Source organism: Anser brachyrhynchus (genome assembly GCF_964034855.1).
Source record: "Anser brachyrhynchus genome assembly, chromosome: 7".
Lineage (NCBI taxonomy): Eukaryota > Metazoa > Chordata > Aves > Anseriformes > Anatidae > Anser > Anser brachyrhynchus.
Genome location: NC_137701.1, coordinates 27,304,577 through 27,327,052, shown reverse-complemented (window position 1 = coordinate 27,327,052; position 22,476 = coordinate 27,304,577). Strand labels below are relative to the sequence as shown.

The 22,476-nt window shown below is 45.2% G+C and overlaps 1 protein-coding gene across 12 annotated transcripts in view; it reads left to right on the top strand.

Moving 5' to 3' along the window:
• SLC15A2 (solute carrier family 15 member 2) overlaps positions 1-22,476 on the top strand; it is a 77,017-nt gene that overhangs the window by 33,227 nt on the left and 21,314 nt on the right. For 6 of the 12 annotated variants that reach the window (XM_080601348.1, XM_080601344.1, XM_080601340.1 and 3 more), the window contains exons 2-9: positions 4,998-5,044; positions 8,309-8,396; positions 9,010-9,151; positions 10,968-11,060; positions 12,164-12,263; positions 17,384-17,474; positions 19,611-19,688; positions 22,327-22,409. In XM_080601348.1, the coding sequence (XP_080457474.1) occupies positions 4,998-5,044; positions 8,309-8,396; positions 9,010-9,151; positions 10,968-11,060; positions 12,164-12,263; positions 17,384-17,474; positions 19,611-19,688; positions 22,327-22,409 (722 nt within the window). Of the gene's footprint in view, positions 1-768; positions 1,204-1,568; positions 1,722-4,227; positions 5,045-5,357; positions 6,141-8,308; positions 8,397-9,009; positions 9,152-10,967; positions 11,061-12,163; positions 12,264-17,383; positions 17,475-19,610; positions 19,689-22,326; positions 22,410-22,476 lie in introns of those variants that run through there. The other 6 variants (XM_080601347.1, XM_080601350.1, XM_080601343.1 and 3 more) reach the window with 6 other exon arrangements.

Genomic DNA, 22,476 nt, shown 5'->3' with positions numbered 1-22,476 from the left:
ATTCCCTCCAAATAAAGAGAAATATCCTATTTTTTTTCATGCTATAACAGTCTTATAAAAAGTCCTTTGGAAAGAAAAGCTGCTTCCAGATGTGTTTTCCGCCCCCTAATCTTCTAACAGAAGTCACAAGCATTACCAAGAAAAGCTTTTTATTCTTCCTAGCAACTATTCTCTTTCCATCTTTTCTTTTCTATTGCATTGTCTGGCCTATCATGCTCATTCTTCTTTTCTGCTTGTTTTTCACACTGCTTGCCCAGAGTCTAATGCTGCTAGCTGTGCCATCCTCTAGATTGTACTTATCTATGGTACTCATAGTATGACTAATGCTCCCTGGATCCTGGCCACACATCCTACATTCCGGATTTAAATCCTTCTTACCATCTATCTTTAATATATCTGGTATGAATAGTCTGCTCTTTTGTAGCCATAATTAAAGTTTTGCTTCAGTCCTCCTTTCGCTCACAATTTACCATCACCCTTTTATGAGTTGTCTGCGCTGTTCTTCCTTTCACTTCAACTTGTGCATCCCTTGTTGCCCTGTCAAATGACTCGTCATCCGTAGGACTTTATTTCTTGTTTCATTTTGGAATTTGATCTGCAGATAGCTTGGGCCGCTCGCTGTTGCACGTGCAAGTAGCTACTGCTGCATGTGTCCTTTCACTGTAAGGTTCGGATGTCTGTCTGTGTTTCCCTAGCGCATCTTTCTAGTCTTCTTCTAGAGTTCAGTAGCAACTGCCCATATGCTTGTAGCCTTGACTATATTTTGTATTTTGAGGAGGTGAAGAGAGATACAGAGCCATGAAGCAGGTGGGACTGGGATTTCAGTGCAGTGAGGAGGGGAAGAAGGATGTGGGTGGCTTCGGGGCAATGATGTGTGGTGATGGAGACTCTACGTTACTGCTTAACGCGGAGAAATGGCTCACAGTGAAATTCTTTGTCTGTAGAATATATCTGGGGCTTTCCCCTGCAAGGCAAATGCCTTAGATCCTTTCTGAAAGGAAGTCACAGCAGTTTAGAGGACGTTATGGGGGGGAAGCAGAAAGGAATGAACAACAGAAGCAGGCCAGAAAAAATGTCGATCCTCCTTCAGGTGTCTCATGGCTCTATGGTGAAAAAGGGGCTGGGAGAACGGCATGTCCATGTTATGTCTGCGTTCCTGTGTGACACGAGAAGAACCAGAAACTGAAGCCGGTCTGTCAAAAGGTGATGAAACCTTGGGTCTTCTCACAGTCTTAACTGCTAACAGATGTGCATAGTTAGGGCCAGCTCTGTAGCTGGTGTACAGCCCCACAAGTCTGTCTGGTTTTATTGCCAGCTGTAGGTCCTGTCTAGTCACAGGTCCAGTCCCTGTTCTCGTCAGGTAGTCATCACTTTATTGAAAGATAATGTAGTTACAGTGCAAAGCGACTGCCTCTGAACGTCCACAAGAGGTGCCATGGTTAGAGGCCGTATTCATGAAGGTGCATTCCCTGGGACATTCTGGCGATGAACAGAGACTTCAGTGTGACTTCAAGATCCAAAATAAATGAAAGTTTAACTATTTTATTGGTGACCAAAGGACTGCTGTTGGAAGTGAAACATTAACAGGAAGACAGAGCGCCGAGAGGTTCAACGAGGGTCATCTTCAGGCACAGCAGAGCTGGGGGCCTCCAGTGTGCCCGGAGCAGCAGGCATGGCAGAGAAGGATGGCGTGCTGCAAGCTGCAAAGGAAGCCCAAGCTGGTGAGAGAGCTTTTTTAGATTTCTTCTTGCTAATCATAGAAGAAACTGAAGGCAGAAAGGTACCAGCAGTGAGAAGTTTCTCTGATTGGAACAACACAAAAATACGGTAAAAGTACTATAAAAGTGTGACCAGTGTATGTGAATTCAGAGTAAGACTCATTAGAAAGAGACCAGAGTGGCTGAGCTGGAAATCAGGAAGGAATTGTACCACAAGATGAATGCAGATATAAATGAACGGATCAGTTGAGTATAAACAGATTAATGTGTACAGCACTGCAGCAGGAAGCAGCGAGAATCTAAGCGTTGTAAATGCAAAGGGAAAATGCAGATTATCCTCCTGTGGATTTGGGGATCTGAAAAAACTTGAATGATGAACTGAAAGTCGTAGAATAATGTATTCATGGGAACTTCTGCCTGTTCAAGGCATCTGGTAGCTGAATATTATATTTAAGCATGAATCATCATGCAGATTGCCCACTTGCATGAAGGACAACTCAGAAAAGAGGAAAGCTCACAGAAAGCAGTCCTTGCTTTCATGTTTACCAGTTGAAGTTGTTTAGAACATGATTTTCACAGAAATTCAGGAGGGACAAACTTCAGAAGGGCACCTCATCCATCTGCCTGTCAGTTATTCTTCTTATCTCATCATTGATGAAAATGGAGAATAGTTGATATCTGTGCCTTTTTTTCCTGACAACAGGTAGGGGTAGCATTTGATGGTTTTCTTTCCTGAATTTCATCTTAACTATTCCAAAGCCACGAGGTGGTCTCTCCCATTTAGCAACACCATTTTGAATTAATTGCCTGTTCTCCCCCAGGCTCACCCCATCCTGCTTCCAGACACAAAGATGAGCAGCACGCTGGCAGTGCTAATGTTCTCTCTGCTCAGGGGAAGCTGAGGACCTGTGTTTCCTGCTTTCCTAATCTGATGAAAAAGTACTGCTAGCTACCCTGTGAGGGATTTTCCAGTTGCCCGCTGTACGGGTATTTCATCTGAACCCTATTTTCCTTGGGAGACATTAGCGACACTGGAGTCAGGATGCATCACGTCCATAGCTGCTGTAGCTGTTACACCACTGATCCTGTCACCAAAGAATAAAACAATCTGATTTGAGAGCACTTTTGCCGATCCAAAATGGCTGTTTTGTAATCCTTACTCTCCTTTTGGTGCTTATAGAAGGGATTATCTGATCAGGTGTCTCCCCAGCTATGGAGGAACATACCTGGGCTGTCCCAACCTGCCTTTTTAAAGGTAGTGGTGAAGCTTCTCCTGCCTTGTGGCTCAAAAACTGCATCTAGCACTTGAAGGAGAAATTCATCAGGTTGTAAAAATTTGAGCACATTTTGAATTTCCAAATATTCTTTAAGTGGTTTTTGTCCCATTTCACCCACGTTTAACTGGTTCGTTTTAATGGTGTTAAGTATCTTGGTTCTTTTTTTTTCGTTTTCTTTTAAGCGACGACAGACAAAAAGAGCACAACATTTCTGGCTTCTCTGGATGAGCTTTTGTTTGCTCGTTTTCTAGTTTAAATAAGACTTTCATTTCCCTTCGTCTTTCTCCAATATTGACAGCATTTCTAACACCTTTTCTTATTGCCTTTTGTGTCCCCCGCTAGCAGTAATTCATTTTGTGCCTTAGCTTTTCAGCCTCTATCACTCTATGCTTGATCTGTTTGTTTATACTCATTTCAGAAATGCCACCTTATTTCCATCTGTGGTACAATTCCTTCCCGATTTTCATCCCAGCCGCACGGGTCTCCTTCTATCGAGTTTTATTCTGAAATCACTTGTATCTGAGTTGCTTGCAGATTTATTCTCCCTAACTTGTTCTCACTGTTTGGCATGAGTTGCCATTTATTTCCAGACGTTTGAATTCCTTTTCTGCCTTTCTGTCTGAGAAAACCTCCTGGCAGCTAATGGCCTAAACATCTCTGTAGTGTATTTGACAAGTAGCATGTTAATCCCACCGACTGATGTGTTTTTTCATGCTAATATTAAAAAGAAATCTTTTAGCTTATGTAAAGCACAGGGCTGCGTACACACGCAGAAAATATAGCTGCAGGATGCTGAAAATATTAAGGCATCGCATTGCATCGGCGTGGGAGCCCTGCAGAAGGGATGAGAAACCTTTTCTGTCTTGCTTTTGTTGTAGTCCTTTAATAACTTGGCTGTGTTTGCCCTGCTCACCTGCGCTTGGCAGAATACAGCAGGCCTCTACTGGGGATTGTCTGGAGATACTTTGGCTAAGAGATACCCCCAGCCAGCTCAGAAATATTCCTGCTGCCTTCTACACGGTGTTAGGCTGCAAGGACTCGTACGTGCTGGCCTGGCGGGCAGGAGACAGGACCACAGTGCTCAAGGCCTGTTCCTTGCACTGCCCCCAGCTTTGGGTATGCTTTTGGGTCATTCTCATGGGTTTAATGAGTCCTAGCTCCCTGGAGGCTGTTTGTGACACCTGAGAAGTAACCCAGATGAAAAGCAAGGTTGCACGGGAGTAGGAAGCATAGGAGGTGTTTGTCATGTAGGGAGCCCAGAGGTGGAGGTGGCCTTTTGGGTATAGGAAGTAGAGATGGGGCTTGGGGCTGCTCCGGGGTGCTGGCTGTGCCATCAGATTAAACTGCCCCCAGGGGAAGGCAAGGTAATTCCGGGGAGCTGGTGTGGAAAGGTGCCCCGGGTCAGCGAAGAAACGATTTATCGCAGTGCAGGCGTCCGTGACATCCAGCGTCCGAGGGTTTGAGCGTTTCAGTGGCCGTGACTTGGGATGGGTGTGTGGCTTTTCAGTGGAGCGAGATCCCCGCAGAATAAACCTGCCGTTACCACGCTGGGAGGGAGATGCACGCCTTGCTCCTCAAGCTGCAGGCTCCAGAGGTGGCTGGGACTCGGGATTTTTATGCAGCTCGCATCTGTTCAGCATACAGTGCCGTGCTGGGCTGATGCACGTAGGATAGCTGGGGGCATGCCAAGCAAACAGAAGGTCTGTGCCACAAAGTGCTGACAGCCCCAACCTGTGAACGATTTCGGCTGCACTCCCTGACTCTTCCTGAACTCTGCAGTTGTCTTTCCTAGCGGCATCTCCCTCCCCTTTCGGCCCTGGCTGCAGAAATGTGCTCAATTAGGGTTAACTCAAACTGAATCAAACTTCATGCCTGAGGTTGGAAATCTTCCCAGTCAACTCACCACAGCCACATAGCATGGTGGGAGACAAGGCGAGAGGGGAGATGAACGCTTTTCAGAGAAACGAATCCAAGGAAACTTTGTTCACTTTTATTTCTGCAGGAGATGATCCCCCCAAAGGAGATTTCCCTGTTCAGAAAAAATCCCCGGTGAGTGTTACAGCTGGTCTCCTTTTCTTTGCTTTCTGCTCAGCTTGCTCTAAACATTGCAAGATCTCTCTGTTCTTTCCTCTTTTGTGCTCTAGCTAGAGACAAACACCCTTTCTTGCAGAGAGTTGAAATAAGCATTAGCAACTCAAGGCAAAAATCCCTGCACTAACCTGATTAAGTTAAGAAAGGGCAGCTTAAAGGGAAAAAATGAACTGTCTGCATCTTTGGGAAAAAGGGTAAGGGTTTTCACTGCTGCCTTTTTCCTAAATGCTCCTTTCCTTGTGGGAAAAGACTTCCTTCAGTGAAGTGAAGGGGAATGATGTGAGTGGGAGGGAGGGAACTGGGCTGTACGTTTGCTCAGTTTGATGAGACACACCAGGGAAGGGTCCCCAGCTTCTGCCCAGCAGAAGGAAGGACAGGGACAGAGGACAGGCCACTGATGCCTGTGCCAGAGCCTCAGGTTTACAGCTTTGGCTGTGAGCTAGAGCCAGATTCAGCTCCTTGTTTTCTTACCTTGCAGCTTTGATATTTGTGTAGATTCTCAGGCTAATTCTGGTTGGGTGCTTGGCCTTAAAGTAGTGTACGCTGCATTGATTTGGGGGAGAAAAGGGCTTGTTCTGCACCTGCTTTGGTTTGCAGGACAATGTGGTAATACTTGCTCTTGCAGTCAGTCATGTCATTAGCAAGCCAAACCTTTAGCTCACAACGTGAAGTAGTGTGCAGACAGTAACTATTGGCTGTCCACAGCTCCTTAGTTCCCTTTTGCAGCGAGCCAGCAGGAGAGAGGGGTGAAAACAAACGCCTGCCACTGGCACTTTAAATGACCTTTTTTTTTTTTTCCCCCCCTCGAAGACACAGACTATCAACTTCCACAGTATCCTTAAGAGCTCCATAATCCCGCAGATCCCAGGCTTACCGCGGTTAGCTAAGCACAGCACAGTACCCGTGTGCTCCTGAATCCGGGCTTAGCCTCTTTGCTTTTGCTGGGGCTTTCTGCTGAGCAAGGTCCTTCTCTGCGAAAGCCAGCACACTGCATCCAGCTCTCGTCATGGATGAAGGCCGCCCACTTTTGGATGTCCAGGCAGGCCATAGGCAGGTCAGTGATACAGCAAAGTGAATACCCCAGGGCTTCTGCCTGTGCCGATGCTCTCTCATGGCATACAGGCCAGGTGGAAGTACCCCTGCTTGTAAGTCCCTTGCTCTGTGCTTGTAAGCAATTACTCAAGGTGCTGGCTCAGGCACTTGGGCAGGTTTGGCTGGGAAGTCACTGCCTCCTGCTCTCCTTTCCCTGCTTGCCCCTATTCATCGTTAGGAGGTGCCTCTCCCAGAGCAGGAGTGGCTGAAGTGGGCCGCTGCCAGGGTTTCTGTCGCTGCAGGTCACAGCGAGGCATGTTGTACCTTCTCCTGTTGGAGCTGAATCCAGCAGGGCTTGTGCATCGGGTGTGGAGCGGTGAGCTCAGGCAGCAGTGACCCCGACACCTGGCTGCCTTGGGTTTGTAGAGTCACGCATCTCCATCAAACGTTATTAAATCTCATGAGTGCTGATAGCGAGGGCTGTGAAAGAGAGAAAGAAAAATATCCCCAGTATATCATTTTACTTCCAAGTTCAAAAAATGCCTCCAAGCACCCACAGGAAACATTATTTGCCTCTTACAGCTTTTCCTCTGTATTATGAAGAGCTTGTTGGAGAAGGGTACTGTGTGTGTGTCTGTTTCTGTGTTTGCGCATTTGCAGCTTATATATGCTACCGTTTTTAGGCTGGTCTCAAAGCAGGAGGCCCCAGTGCAGTTTCCAAGGGAGCCCACTCTGTCTTACAAGCCATGTATTGAGCACGATGGTTTCAGCGTAAATAATAAATGAAATGGATAATCACATATTTATTCAAGTAAAGCAAAGAGGCCAAGGATTTCTTAATAAAAAAGCATTCCACAAATAGTGAGAGAAAAGTATTTCAGAAAAGGACAAAAATATTTGTCTTTAGAGATGCTGGGTTAAATAATGGAAAGTGGGTTTTTGTTAGGGGTGTTGTTTTTTTTGCAGACTGCCAGCATCTTCTCTTCTGTGGCTCTTCTATAGTCTCGCATCATTACCTAGTCTTGTAACCTCGATGCCATTGCTTGGGAAATCCAGATAAGCTCAGGTCTCGTGGTGGAATTAACCTAAATAAACATATCTCTTTTCTTATCTGTATTTGCATTTGGGGCTCTGGGAAGTACCACAGGAATTCATTATTTCTGACACGAGGCACAGAAATGCATATGAAGGGTTCATCTCACTTCACAGGCCCACACCGTGGCTGTTTAAAACCACGGATAAAAACGCAGCTGTTAATCTCACACCCACCTCATCCCTCACCCCGTGCAGGGCCAGCCCGTCTCTCCCACTAACTGGCAGGGTCGGGCAGTGCTCTGAAAACCTGCTCTCCTCGCTGCGAGGCAGTGGAGTTAAGCAGCTTCCAGCAGCTCCCAGCTGCTTAGCTGCGACTGCCGGGGGGCAGCAAGAGGGCTGGGGGCCCGCACAAGGTCGTGCTAAGACTCTGCTGTCCAAATGCCATGTATTTCGCTCAGAAACTTCTGATTTTAGCTGGAGAAAAGTTGGATTCAATGAAAGAGTGGCCAGGCTCAGACAGGTTTGAGAAGCCTGTAGCTGTTTTGTTTAAATTTTGATTAATAAATTGAATTATCCATAACTACGATGGCATTCTTAGAATATGCAGTAGAGGCTGTGGCTGATGCTCTGCCTCAGGAAACATGGTGACACAGTTCGGTGAGACTGGGGTGCAGACACTGAGGGCAGTGGTTGCAGGGGAAGGAGCAGCTCCCTGGGGTCTGTCAGCTGCTGAGGCAAGGCCTGGTGCGAGGAGAGGCAGCTTTTGGGGGGCGGGAGGTAGCTACATGTGAAGTGTAGGAAGAAAAGGCATCTGAAGGCGGTTTTGCATCTCCGTGGGGTTTTATATTGTAGCAGAGAGGCGGTAGGACTCTTCTGCTGGAGCTGCAAGCGTGGTGGGCACTAGCTGGTGGTCTGTGAGTCCCCATGAACTTCCTTACCGGGCCAACACCAGTCAGGCTGATTCACTGGGGAGCCCTGACCAAAGCAAGACAGCTGTGGGGTCTCCTCACGCCCGTGAAGATTGAGGGGGTCCATCCCACAGGCCATATAGGCCGCAGTGAGCACTTGGGTTTGGGACTGGCCTCCTCTCTGCTGCCCAGGCACTGCGGGTGAAAGCTTCCACAAACCTGGTGCTTTCTGCTTTGTTTCCCGCAGAAACTCTGTGGTTCCAACTACCCCCTGAGCATTGCCTTCATCGTGGTGAACGAGTTCTGCGAGCGCTTCTCCTACTATGGCATGAGAGGTATGTGGCCCGTGTCTAGGAAGAGACTTGTCCATCGCTGGGCGTCCGTACACACCAGCCTGGTGTTCCGGGGTTGTGCTGTATGTGGTCACGGTTGTCTTTCAAAGTAAATTGGTATTTTGGCATGAACAATGTGCCCTAACATGGGAGCTAGACCTGCTCTGAGCAGAAGTAGTGACTACAGACCTCCAGTGTCACTTCCAGTTTAATTTTTTATATGATTCTCTGTCTTGAATGTGGTTTTCCAGTGTGTGATGTGTTTCACTTGTGTGCAATCAGAGTGTCAGAGGACTGACTCATACAGGCACCTAATTTGCAAATAGAAAAAATGCATAAACAGAACTACAGGTTAGGGTAGGATAAGATAGAAAATATAATTTCCAGCTAAACAAAAATGTTTATGAGCAAAGAAAGCCTGGTACTGGCATATCTCATTTGAGCATTTCCTGTGTCAGGGATTATGAGGAACAGGTCTGAAAGCGCTGATCTTTCCACAACAGTGCTCATAGCTGCTACACAAATCAGTGTTTTTCTTGTCACTGTGATGTAGTTTCCTGCTAACCTGCAGAGATGCACATTAATTATCTGATGTGGTCTGCTCACTTCCTTTTAGCTGTCCTGACGCTGTATTTCATAAGCTTCTTCCACTGGGATGAGAATCTCTCCACTGCCGTGTACCATGCCTTTTCCGCTCTCTGTTATTTCACACCTGTCATCGGAGCCATCATGGCAGACTCGTGGCTGGGGAAATACAAGTAAGTAAAGTCATCTCTCTAATTCATACAGAATACATTTATGCCATGCAGTCTGCAGGAGGTTCAGTGCTGCATGTGCTCCAGGTTTTGAGCTTGCCCAGGGTGCGGCAAAGACGTGCTTGCAAAGGTCAGCTCCTCTCTGTTAAAGGATGAACAGCCGAGCTGTTTGCTCATGCTGTTCTGTGCTCCTCTTTTTCCCAAGGACCAATAGGCAACAAAGTTCAAACAAATTGAATCACACCAGGTTCCTCCAGCCTCCTTCCGCATGCACCTCGAGGAATCTAAGGTGTAGCAGTTAACCCTCAGCTTGCTGAGATCTGTTGCTGAGACAGACTAAAGGATGGTGAGGAAGCAGTGTCATCTTCTGGATCTAGTGGTTTCAGATGCAATGTCACTAATTGTACCCACTTAACTTACGCTTTCTCAGCACAGGGGATGTGTGAGTGCACACATTTTTGTCCCAGAGTAACCCAGGTTCACTCAAATCATCTCCCTTAGCACATAACCAGGTAAACTCTCCCTGAGAAAATTAAGGAGTCCTCCCTTAGACTGATAAGTTGTGGGGCCATCATCTGCCCAGAGTGGTGGTGAGCAGCTGGATACAGGACATTCTTTCCTTGGCACTGTCTGTTCACTGCCTGAGGAGTCTTGCTGTCAGAGTGATGAAGTGCAGCTGAACCTTTCTCTATAGGACTAAGCGCATCTGGCAGGAGAGCCTCAACATGGAAAAAAACAGCTGCAATCTGCCTTTTCAGCAGAGAGCTTTTAAAGGGATATCAATATTCTTTTTCCTTTGTGCTCAATTTTAGTTATTCTCTTGTCCTTTAGAATGAAAAAACAAACAAAAACAATTGGGAATTTTATTAACTTCATTATTTGAGGTTTCACCTAGCAATGTTCGTTGCTTTTTGAGGCTATTAATCTTGCAGCAGGATGATGTGAGAAGATAAATCATTATGCACATTTTTGTGCATTAGATAAGAGACTTCCCTATGTCTTAATGGGTGGTGGCTTTTACTGTAGTAGCTGGGCCTGGCCAATACCCAGGACAGGATAACAGATTAGAGAGGCTTTTAGGAATGATCTACTGTGGCTCTAAGTTAGCTGTTGCAGCCAGGGTCTGGATATGTCGAGGACCACATCTGTGCCCAATAGCTCATTGGCTTTCTTCTAGCACCTCTTTCCTAACACGTCCTTCCATTCCCTCTGTGTGTGTTTAGTCTGCATATAAATACATAGCTGTGTTAATCCTGAAGATGTTGAAGGAGTGTAATGCACTCAAGAGCCTGGGGCAGATAGATGAGCTCAGTCCTTCAGAGGTACTTGAGATCCAAACCAGTCTTGTAACAGGAAAATCACACCCCTAGTTTGGATGTGGCAGTCAGGTGGGTTGAGTGTGGGCAACAGACCCTACAGATGCCTTCCAGCGTAGGGATTCAGTTAAGTGCATGCTACAAACTGCCAGTTAGTAGTAGTCTGGAAACTGAGTTGGACTTGAACAGTGCTTGCCTATTTGCCTATACCTATTTGCATGGTAAGACTGGAACGTTTTTAGTTTATTATGCCCAGCAACCTCTGCAAAGAAAATAGGGTCTCTCCCTCCTTAATCTCAACCCATTTGACTATCTCTTTCTTCCAGTGTGTTCAGTGCTGACACAGAAGAGTTATAGGTGTCTGCGATACCAGAGATATGGACAAAGCAGTTCCTTGTGCATCTGCCAAGTAGACCTTCCGTATCAGGAAGCACAGGCACACTCTGTTTTCAGATCATACATCACCCAGCACCTTCAGTCACAGCTGTTTGCTTTGTTCACAGGACAATCATCTACCTCTCCATTGTGTATGTGGTCGGCCATCTGATCAAGTCAGTGGGCGCAATTCCATCCCTGGGCAACCAGGCGGTTCACGTGTAAGTAGCTGTCGAAGCCATAACGCTGTAGGAGGTTGCAGTGGTAGGTGGCTGACCCAGGACTGCCATTTGTTTCACCTCCATGAGGACAGCAGTCTGGGGACCGTGCATGGGTTGCTCTTACCAGGGAAGGGTTTGGGATGTGTGATTAAGCAGAAGAGGGTGTTCAGAGTGCGAATGCAGCAGGAGGAGTTGGAAAACACCGCTGAGACCGAGCCCTGTGACACAGGGACTTCTGACCATGCCTGTCTGCTACACCATGCCGCTGGAGTTTGTTTCTTCCATCCAACTTCCTACACCAGCCTCCTTCTTCCCTCATTTTCTCATCAGCACTGGTGCCCAGCTCAGCAAGGTCCCCTTGTGTGCGTGGGAACACAAACCCCTAAATACACATTTTCTGATGTGTGGCAGAGGAATTGAATTGTCTGTGTTGCCTCCAGGGTACTGCCCTTCTTACCCTCTAAATTTCAAACCGATAGGAATTTCAGAGTAGTTCTCCAGCTGGTGTCTCTGAAACCACCAGGCTGTTTTTGCCTAGGTACTCAGGGCTCTAAAAATACGTGCATGCAAGCAGGAGTTTCTGGTTTACAGAGCAGCTTTTCTTTTTTCTTTTGTCCCAGACCTGACACTTGGTTCCATACAGACATTGCTGTCAGGCCAACAATGGGATTTTGAGGAGCACTGGGAGGTGGAAAGCACCCAACAGTCTAATTCAAATAATTTTGCTTCAGTTATTCAAACTGGAAGTCCTATATGCAAAGGCTTTGTTTTTCCTTTTTTTTTTTTTTTTCTTTTCCTCAATTGATCTCTGTAATCTTTTGTTCTCAGATGAGTGAAAAATAATCCCTTGATTCTTCAATGTCTGCTATGTCCACTGGGCCTTTGAACAGCAAGAAACTGACATAAACTTTTTGGTTAATTGACTGATACTGAATACAGAAATGAGGATAACTTGTTTTTTTTTTGGTACTTAACTTGCTTATCATCACTGCCCATGTGCAAAAGACAGTGATATCAGAGGAATTGTGGTTGGGTGACACTAACATGCTCTCCTAAGCGCTGGAAAGGTTCTGCAATGGTGTTGTTTTTGTTCTTGCATGAAGGGTCCTGTCTATGGTTGGTCTGTTTTTGATCGCCCTTGGAACGGGAGGTATCAAGCCCTGTGTCTCTGCATTTGGTGGGGACCAGTTTGAAGAGGAACATGTAAGATTTCATTTATTTCCTAAACTCCGCAGTGTCTGGTTACTTTATGAGGATGTTTGTGTGATCAGATTCTTTTGTACTAGAATAAGGTCCCATTTGCTAGGAAAAGATGTAGTAGGGTGGTTTGCATGAGACTTGAAAGAATCGGGATGCTTCAGGAAAGGAAAACACTAATGGAACGGGATTGATATCAGGAAGGATAGGTCATAACTGCATCAAATAATCCAAATGTTAATGGGATGTCAAAGTATTTGGAAGATCCTGTATGGCACAGCGTGGAAAGGTAGCTATTTCAGAACCAGTTTAACAGGTGTGATTATAACACACTGCAGTGCAACACATCAGATGAAAGAGAAAGTTGTATCACCAGGCTCTGTGCTTTCCTGGGAACTTTCCCTCAAAACAGGCACCAGTCATAGTCTGTCTTAGATGTTTTTCAGAAAGAACTGTAGAAAATTCTAGCCTTTCAAAGACAGTTCTAGTACCAAGTGTATCCAGAACGTTTTCTAGTTATTCCAGAATGGAAAGTTCTGAAGAGCTGGGAAGCTCTGCTTGTATTGGATCCTGTGAATCACGATCCAGTAGCCTCACATCCTCATTGTCCACCACAAGTGTTTAGCCCTGGTCCCCATGTCCTGTAATGCACCAATCTTAAACTCCCGTTATGCAACACAGTAGCTCAACCAGGGATAAGGTTGAGCTTGAAGTGAAGCAGGTCAGAAAGCACTACTTCAAGGTGAAAAGCATTATTTTCAGATTGACCTGAAATTAAACACTTAGATTTATGTTGATCTAACATAAAATTTCATTTTTCTCAAAGACAGTATTCAAATCAGCAACTTCTCTGAATGACATGAGTCACAGAAGGTCTCTACTACAAGGAAGAAAATAAGTGTTTGAGTCTGTGATGAGAAGGCTTTTAAAATCAATAAGGATTATTTAGGATTGACAGCAGGAAAAGAATTCCAGAAATAGGTCAAGAAAAGTACTGAGAAAGACTGGGACTTTTGGAAGATGGAAATCTCTGTCAGCAGAGGTATTGAATAAGGACACTAGAATAATGGTCTGTCAGGAAAGGCACTAGTGGAGTTGGATAAGCGATGGCCCCTTGGCCTTGGACAAGGGATGGGAGCCCTGTAGGGCAGTTTGTTGTTTGTCTATTGCAATGTCCCAGCATGTAGTCAGCATTTAACGAATAAATAAAACAGACTAGAATGACAGTTTCAAAATGTGGAGAAGCCTTGTTCTTTCTACACATGAACTCTGTCATACTAAAGTGATGAAGCTTACGGTTGAATAATAAGGGGTAACAAAACCCAACATGTTTCATGGTCACTTTTTCAAAGCAGATCCTTCTGCAGGAGGGCCCATCCTGTGCTGTCCGTCAGCCCTGGTGCTTTAGAGGATGCTTTGGAAGAGGGAGCAGCAATCAGCTGGTGGTCACCAGCCTCCTCAGTCTCCAGAAGCAGGCTGGCAGTACAGCACATGTGCTCTGGGAATATGCTGCGCGCATACCAGCATGTGGGCATCCCAGCTCGCAGCGCTAATAGCTGTCCCAAAAGGATTGTAACAGGTGTTACAGCAGCATCTTCAGAAGTGCTACTTCTATGAATATTAATGATTAATAATGTTTATCCAGCATCTTTCAATTACCACCTAATTACAGTATGATAATATGTACCACTTATCTTCAGAGTGTTTTATAGACTTCAGCTAATGAATCTCAGCACCCCAGTCAGGCACATAATATTATTATCCCGAACTTACAGTCACAACTGAGTTACAGAGAAAAACCTGAATTGCCTGTGGTTGTGTGGGACTGTGCCCATTCTCCAGCAGTCAGACTACACCTCTCCAACAAATTTATCAAACGCTAAGGCTCAGACATTCCTCTGTGTGTTGCCTTCAAGGGAAACTAATTTAGAAAAAGAAAACTGTAAAAAGCCTTCTGATAAGGACAGTATGTTCTGCTCTATTCATTCTTTTCAGAATAGAAAGTTTGTATTTTACCATTTTGAAATTACTTTGTCTTTCAGAAGAAAAAAAGGTTTTATGCTGTGCAGTAGGAAATTTAAGTCTTTAAAATAGGAATGAGAAGTTTTGATTTTGTAAGGGATGGAAGGTTTGGGGCCAACCAGAATACTTTTCTCCCCTCCAGAGTGTTGTTTGGGAACACTTCCTATGTCTTTCATCTTCTGCCCAAGGTAGGGTGAAATAAGTTTTGAAAATTCCCAACAAAATGAAGAGTTTGATTCCCCCTCAATTTTCAGGACATCAGTTTTCAGGACACCAACAAACTTCGGCTGAACCCTTAAGTGCACAGGCTTAGTTGCTCAATCTGGAAACTAGGGATGTGGTAGTTCTGCGTGTAAAATTAATAAATAAATTGCCCCTGCGGTTCCCACATAAAGACAAATTTAGGTTTTGAGGCAAATGCACACCGTTAGTCTGGTTTTCTTTAGAGTGCTTTGTAAATTCTTGGATCTGCCAGTTTGAGAACTGTACTACTACAAGCAGCGATGGAGACCGATACAGCAGGAGATCAGATAGGGAAAGCAGATTTATCTGCAGGAGATTTCCAAGCATCCTCGTCTATAGGATTAGCAGTCCAGGCTAAGAATGCTTGAACAAAATTGTATTTATGATATGATATATAAATGCACAGGCTGCTGTGTTTATTAATTAAAGACCAAAGCTGCTTTCAAACAGTGTGGTATGGTTTTTAAGGTACTAAATAGCTTTCTCTTTGTTTCTGTATTTTTTTTTTCCCCTGTTGCCAAGGAGATCAGGATTATAACATACAGTACCTTTTCCTCAAATTAGCTAATCCAAGTCATGTTACTAATGTATGTCTGCTCCAAAGATTAAGAAAGTAAAGAAGGAATTTGGGTGTAATTTACAAGCTGCTAGGTCATTAGTTTTGTACTCGCTTCTGCTTCTCTGACCATTTTTTCCATCTCTGAAATTTGTAAATGTGTGAAATGAGACGCCCCAAATCACTGGCCTCTTATCAGCACACTGGTTTTGGTAATTGTTGCTCTAGACTTTATCACGTCGAGAGCTGTGTGCTTGAGTCTTGCTCAACTCTCAGAAATTCTGAGTTGTTCAGATATGAGAGGTTATAGATATATCATAAGAATTTGAATAGAAGAGGTCAGGACTGAGGACTCTTCTGCAGTACCATATCAAGCCATGGCAGGGCTATTCTGTGATCGGGAGAGTTTGCTGAGGCTACTGATTTTTCTGGATTTCTTTATGGTGACAAATAACTAGTCACAGAGGTAGAATGAAGAAGAAAATTTACTTTTATTAGCTTAGCACTAGAAAATAGCAGGTATCCAAAAATTTTGGCGAGGAGAGAAATGGAATTTAGGAGGCAGTAAGATTCATTGCTGTTTGCTGTTCACCATAGGAACAAGAGATAATGATTGTAAGGCCTACCAGTTCTTTAATCCAGGATAAATCACTTATGAGTGACGTATGGATTAGATTCTGAGATGTGCTAGGAAATAAAATCCTGCAAGAGCCAAAAACTCAAGCTGATGGGATACCTTCATAACTGTGCTGGGGCAAGCCAAAAAGCCCTTCACCCAAGCCAGGGGACACCCAGCACCCCTGATGGGTGCTGGTGGGAGGTGATGGGACTCAGCCTCACCTTCCCAGTACCTACTTCACAAGGTGACATAAAGAAAGTCCTCCTGTGCTCTCCTGCCTGCCCATCCTCCCCGCAATGATCTGCTGCGGTAAGAAGCTTCTTGCCATACAAAGTACCTGTTGGCTGCACCATGGTCATTTTGGGATCCCAGGCTTCATTCCTTATGAGATGTCCTCTTTACACGTCTGCAATTCTTCACATTTTCTTCTGTTTTCCAGCCTTGTGACTATTGTTGTCTAAGGGAGCAAGATGTGTTTGAAGGAGAGGAGGCAAAACCAGACCTCTGGGGATCTTCCTCACGTTGAGATGAATTAAAGTTTCCCAGTCAAAAACGTGCTCAGGTCAGAGAGATGAGGCTCCAGGTGCCCTAAGGAGCTCTACCAAAGCTCCAGGTGCCCTAAGGTGCTCTACCCAAGCCATGTCCCAGGCAATTTGCCCACTACCATCGCAGGACCTGGTGACAGCTTGGAGTGAAGCCTAAATACATATAAAACATATCATCTACCCGGGCTTGGGCTGTCCTTAGATGCTGGTTTCCCCAGCTCAGATGTCCAGTAGCTGGTGATACAGACGAGTGTGGTGTAGGCCAGGTTGCTTTCTCTTCTTTCTCCACTCTACTGGCCCACCCAGGCACGGGGAGGAGGTTTAGCGCTGTGTGTGCATGTATCTGTGCAGGTGTGTCTCCCCTGCAAACAAGGAAAGACTGCTTTGGAGTGAATCCCTTCATACATTACTTCTGTGGGAAGCACCAAACTCTGTATCAAGTTCTTGATTGCCTCCAAATTGGGAATTATGTGGGAGGCAAGAAGATCAACAGGAGTCCTTTGGCTGTATGGACTGTAGCATGTTACAACATCAGTTGAATTTTGAACTCTTCTCTTGGAGTTCAACCCTCAGTCAGGCTCTTGAATTTGCTCCTGTAGATTTAATTTACCCTATTAGTTTGAGGTTGACTGGCCTCAGCTTGGTAATCTCCTGCCTGTTGGATCCCTCTCATTTGCTGCCACTCTCATCTATGCTGTCTTTAACAACCCCTCAATCTATGCAGGTTTCTTTTTCTGTTTTTACATAGTAAGAGAGGAGGGGAAAAAAAGAGCTCAGACATGGGAACAAATGATGAGCTTGCCAAGCCACGCCAAATTGGATTGAATTAGGTGCCAGAGGATCTGAATCATGCTACTTGTTCTGAATAAGTAAATGCTCTCCCCTTCCAATCCCACAGCACTCTCCAAGCAGTGGCTTTTCTTCCGAAATGCCAAAAAGCCCCAAAGCGCTTCTTAAGTAACGTGAGCTGATTTGTGTGAGCTTTTACCATCACCTGAAGGCAAGCTTGTTTGCTTAACATTTTATGCACTGCGTGTCAATATTTACCCAGCCTTCCTAACAAGAGAATTGATAGCGTTCAATTTGCAAGCCCGATGCTGTGCATTAGCCGTGACATTGATATTGTCTTCTCTTGTTTTAGACCTCGGAGAGAAGCAAGTTTTTTTCCGTCTTCTATTTATCCATTAATGCTGGAAGTTTGATCTCCACGTTTGTAACTCCTGTATTAAGAGGTCAGTGTTGATTTAGAATAAGACAATAAATTAGCTGCCCTCTGACTACTCTGCTGTGCATTGTTGGGCTCTTATGACAACTGAATGGCAGAAATTACATTATCTCTGGATTGGCCACTGTATTGCATTTACGCCTTGTTAATCCTGCCGTAGCAGCGTAACAGATTTATGGTACTAGCAGCAGACAAGTCGCAAAAAACACATTCCCAGCTGTATTTCAAAGCCAGCCTGAACTGTCGAATTAAAATATGGGAGGTGGAAAGAACTAAATGGTCAGCTAAACTTCCTCCTGGCCAGTGAGGGATTGTTCTCTGTCTTGCCCGTAGGTAACCTGTGGGTGGGAATTGATCTTTGGCATCGTGGGCAGGCATCAGGACCGAACGAATTATCAGGGCTGGTTGTGGAGCCCCACCTTCACCCTCCCACAGGGCACTGCTGACTGCTGGAGGACTCTGTCCTGGCACCCAGGCATGTCTGCTGGGGTCTGCTTGCAAGATTGCAGCCCTGAGCAATTAGCCTTGAGGACAAAGCACAGGCCTCTGCCCCACTTAAGACCTACTTTACATTCTAGCCTTGCTGCTGTTTCCTTCATTGTATTGTAGTGCCCAGAAACCAAGGGATTGGCGTGCTGTAAATACAGACACAGAGGCAGAGGGAGGGCAGGAGGGTAGCAGGCCATAGGTGAAGGGGATGGGGACAGGGACAAAGTAGCCTTCACACTCACTAGCAATTTTTTCCCTTCCACCCTGTAGCCTCCAGGAAGCTTTCTTTGTTTGGAGCGGCTATTTCAACAGGCCGTTCGTTTCACAAGGCTGTGGGCAGTTGTGCTTTGTCTCACATTTACAGCCCCATGTTCAGGCCAAGGCAAATGTTCCCTCTCCACAGCCAGCGTTACCCTGGGGAGGGACTCTCGCTTGGTGTAGTCAGGGGGCTGATGAAAATCTGGTCCCTTTGGAACATCCAAACTCGTGCCAACGCAGAGTACCAATAAACTAGTTGCAACGTGGAAATAAGGTGGAGAGGATGGGGAAAGAGTACAATTTCTGCTAAGTGTGAAAGCTTTTCCTGGAAAAGCAAGAAATGTTGCTCTTAGACATTTGGCAGAAGTGCAGGATATTTTTAGGTGGAGAAGTCCAACTCATTTTGCATGTCAAAAGTTCAGTGTGTCCATAAGGTCTTGCTGCCAGTTGGAACTCACCTAATTTACTGAAAATAAGCAAATAAGTGTTAGGCACTGCACACAGCTATGCAGCTGACCATGACTGCCCAGGGACAGCAAACAGGAACAACTGAAAGCTTCATGGGTTGTTTTCCTGTTAACTGCGTTGGTTTATTTTAGTCATATTTATTTGGTTTTGCTCCACGTAAGATTGCAGTGATTTGTAGCCACTGGCACACAGACCTAGACCACACTGCTGGTCTGCTGTTTGCAGCCGGCCTGCTAAACTCGTGCGGGGCGAGAACTGAGCTAGGCCAAGAGGCCCAGGGTTTCAGTGAACCATACCTCAGATCAGTCGAAGCCGTGCTCTGACAAACCTGGCTTCCTGGTGGGCAGGACCTGACACCTGGAGCAGGCAGCCTCTCGTGAGACTGGGAAGGAGGAGAGCAAGGGAACTGGAGATGCAACCAGAGCATTAGGTCTAATGGCTCCCACTTGTTTAGGAGTAGGGGATTTTCCTTCTGCCTTGTCCACTGTAGGTTACTAGGAAATCAGATTTGGGTTTCTAGCTCAAAAATTCATGAAGCTGGCACAAATAATGTGGAAACATGGTACTGATTGCTTAGATCTATGCAAATACATAACGATTTGAGGTTATTTTGTTTTGTTTTGTTTTGTTTTTTCCAAATTACGGTTCCTACCACTTCTTTCTACCTATTTGTCTGCCCTTTCCCTTCTGCTCTTCTGATCAATATCCCATTATCAGCTGCTGCTGCTGGCAGACACTAACCCTGCTTCCAAATTGTCCTCGTCAGGGGAGGACAACTGTTTCAAGGAGATTCAATTCACAGTGTCAAGCACCAGCAAAGACGATTTAAAGCTAAGAGAAGTGACTGATTTAAGGGAAGCAAATCAAAGACCCAGGTAACATAAGTCTGACTGTAATGAGATGCTTTTATTTCTGACTTCCTTTTTAGGGGATGTGAAATGTTTTGGAGAGGATTGTTATGCACTGGCTTTTGGTGTCCCAGCAGCACTGATGGTGTTGGCACTTGGTGAGTGAAAACTATAATGCTTCTAGTAGTAGTTACCATTTGTGAGTCCACTTATAGATGAGAAAATGCACAAGTTTACCAGCTCTGGATGGATACTGTGATGGGAAGCTCAAGGGTACAAGGTCGTCCAACAATTTCACAGTTCAGAACAGCAACAAAAAACACATGGTTCACTCAGTGGTGGGCAGACAGTGGTCATCCTGCGATCCTATAGCGTGACGCTGGTGAGCGAGTGGTCTAGTGGGTGTATCACAGTACAGTTACCTTGTTCAATATAACAAAGGGAGGCACCAAAATCATTCTCCTGACGGACTATAGCTTTGCTTGTCAGTAAGTTAGGTCTTTGAGCTGCCATCTGAGCAGTCCTCAAAGTTCCCCAACTCACAGAAGAGAAGCTTAGTATGACATTTCTAACCTTTGCACAGGCTTTTTGTAGCTCGGGAACATCTTTAATGGATCAGACTTTTGCCTCAGAATCTGTTTGCCACCCAGAAATCCCAGAAGAAGCTGAATGAGATGCTACTTTATTCTGAGCTGTCTCAGTTTGCTTGGCTGAAGTAATTCCCACAATTATAGTGACAGCCTATTATTATGTTGCAATAATAAGCCCTCATTGCCCAAGAGTCCGGAGGCAGCCGCAATCATCCTACTCCCTAAAGCTTGCATCTTAGCCCCCATTAATGTACTGTCAAGACTTCTTCTTCAACCCCTGTCAAATACCTAGCAATTTCTACATTTCTACAGTTACTCCTCAGTAACCAATATAGAGGACACCCCATTAGCTTTAGTTTCACAGTTGCAAGCGACTGAGGGGAGCAGTCCCCTTATTATGCTCCATTTGAGAGGTTTAGACACAGCATGGGGTGACTTCTCATTCAGCTTGTTAGCTTAATTGAGAGACCAAGCAATTGTTTGATTTCACCATAGCATCTGTGATTTGAAAAGTTCATCCCCCAGAGAATGTGAGTGCTGCTTTTCCCCCTCGAACTTCCATCCGGCAGAAGGATCAGCACACTGAAGAAATGTCATCAGGCCACAGCCAGTGTTACAGCAATTATTTTCTAAAAGTGCGTGGTCATGGGCCTGAGCAGCTTCTCTTTTCCCACATGGCATACTCTTATCAGTTTAAGGCAGCACAGGCTTCTCTGTGCTGAAAGTTTCCAGCAGGATAGTAGTAGCTGCCCAGGGGAAAATGGACATGTAAATACTGCAGTTTCAGTGAGGCCATCGGTCGAAATGTGTTTTTAGCTAGTGTCCTGCTGCCAGATTCCACAGCCCGCCCTGGAAAAGCAGCTCTGTTCTTTTGTAACATGCTAAAATGCTCTTGGATGTGATATATTTGACTATGTGAGCAGTGTGCAGGACTGGAGAAAATACCCTTCCAGTCCAGACTGGCCCCCTCCCTGTGATGCTGGAAAACGAGGACGGGTTTAGAGGCAGAATGGAAATCTTATGCAGCGAGATTGTCTGAGCTGCTTCAGTTTCTGAAAGATAAGAGAGGACTGGTATTATTTAATTTCAAATGCTAAACTTAATGCAGGAACCTCAGTTCCCAATGGAGTCAGTGGCATCCCCAGGAGGTATTTCAGCAAACCTAATCAATCTCCCTTAGGAGGTACCAACGACTCCACGGAGAGATGTTAAAAATGAGGTAGTGCAGTTGCCCACTCTGTGACTTTGGACAAGTGACTTTGATTGAGATTCACCTAAACTGACTTCAGATGCCTCTCTGACAGTTCTGCAAGTCAAAACAGGACATAAAGGGTCTTCGTAGTGAGAAAAGAGAAATGGTGAATCTCCTGCAGCGTTCCTATGTTAGGATAAAAATGCCTACTTTTCTCCACTGGCTGTGGACCAACCTCGGTGACTGGGTTAGCTTAAAATGCTTTGTTATATGGATTTCGTGCTCAGCTTTTATTGTGCTTCTCCCTGCTAACATCTTTGGAATTGCAGTGCAGTCAAAGGCTCTCAAAGAGCAGGACAAATGATCTGTAATTGGATAGCTCCATCTCTGACAACATTTTGAAGCCTTGCTTCATATGTTTTTGTGCTTCGAGGGAGAAAAACAAGGCAAAACAATATCTTAAATTGCACATCCTTCCATGGAAACCATGAGTGGAGGTAATTTCCCTTAGCACCAGTGTGTGAGGCAGTGGCCTTAGCGAGTTGGGCTGGCAGTTGCCATTGAAATGTGTGTGAGATGCAATACACAGAGCCCGTGTTGGATCTGCACTCATCCTCACATGGTTGCAATGACTCGGGGATGGTTTCCAGCACAGGTATCATCAACATCAGATGCAGGAATTAAATGTGGATTGTATTTTAAGTTTAGCCCACAAAAAGCATAGATGGGGGAATTTTCAAAGCACTGGTTTCCTGCATGAATCGGATGTGGAGGTGCATGTTGTACCACAGCAGATTATGAGAAGATGGCAGTCACTTTGTAGGACTCACACTGCCTCTTGTAGGAACTTGCATTTTCTTCCATCTGAAGGCATGAATAGTGTCCTGTATGTTTGTTTTGTTTGATAAAATTGCAATCCTGTAAGCCCTAAAGGGAGAGGATTTCTGTTGAATATGGGGTTTGGGGCTGAGCTTTAGCCATGTGAATTCCCCTCTGGATTATAATATTTTTCAGTTGTGTTCATTGCTGGAAGTGGGCTGTACAGAAAAATGCCCCCACAAGGGAATGTCTTACTTGAAGTGTGCAAATGCATTGGAGTAAGTATGTGCCATTCCTTCTCTTTCATGCACGACTCTGGGGCTGCAGATCAGAAAAGTACAAAGG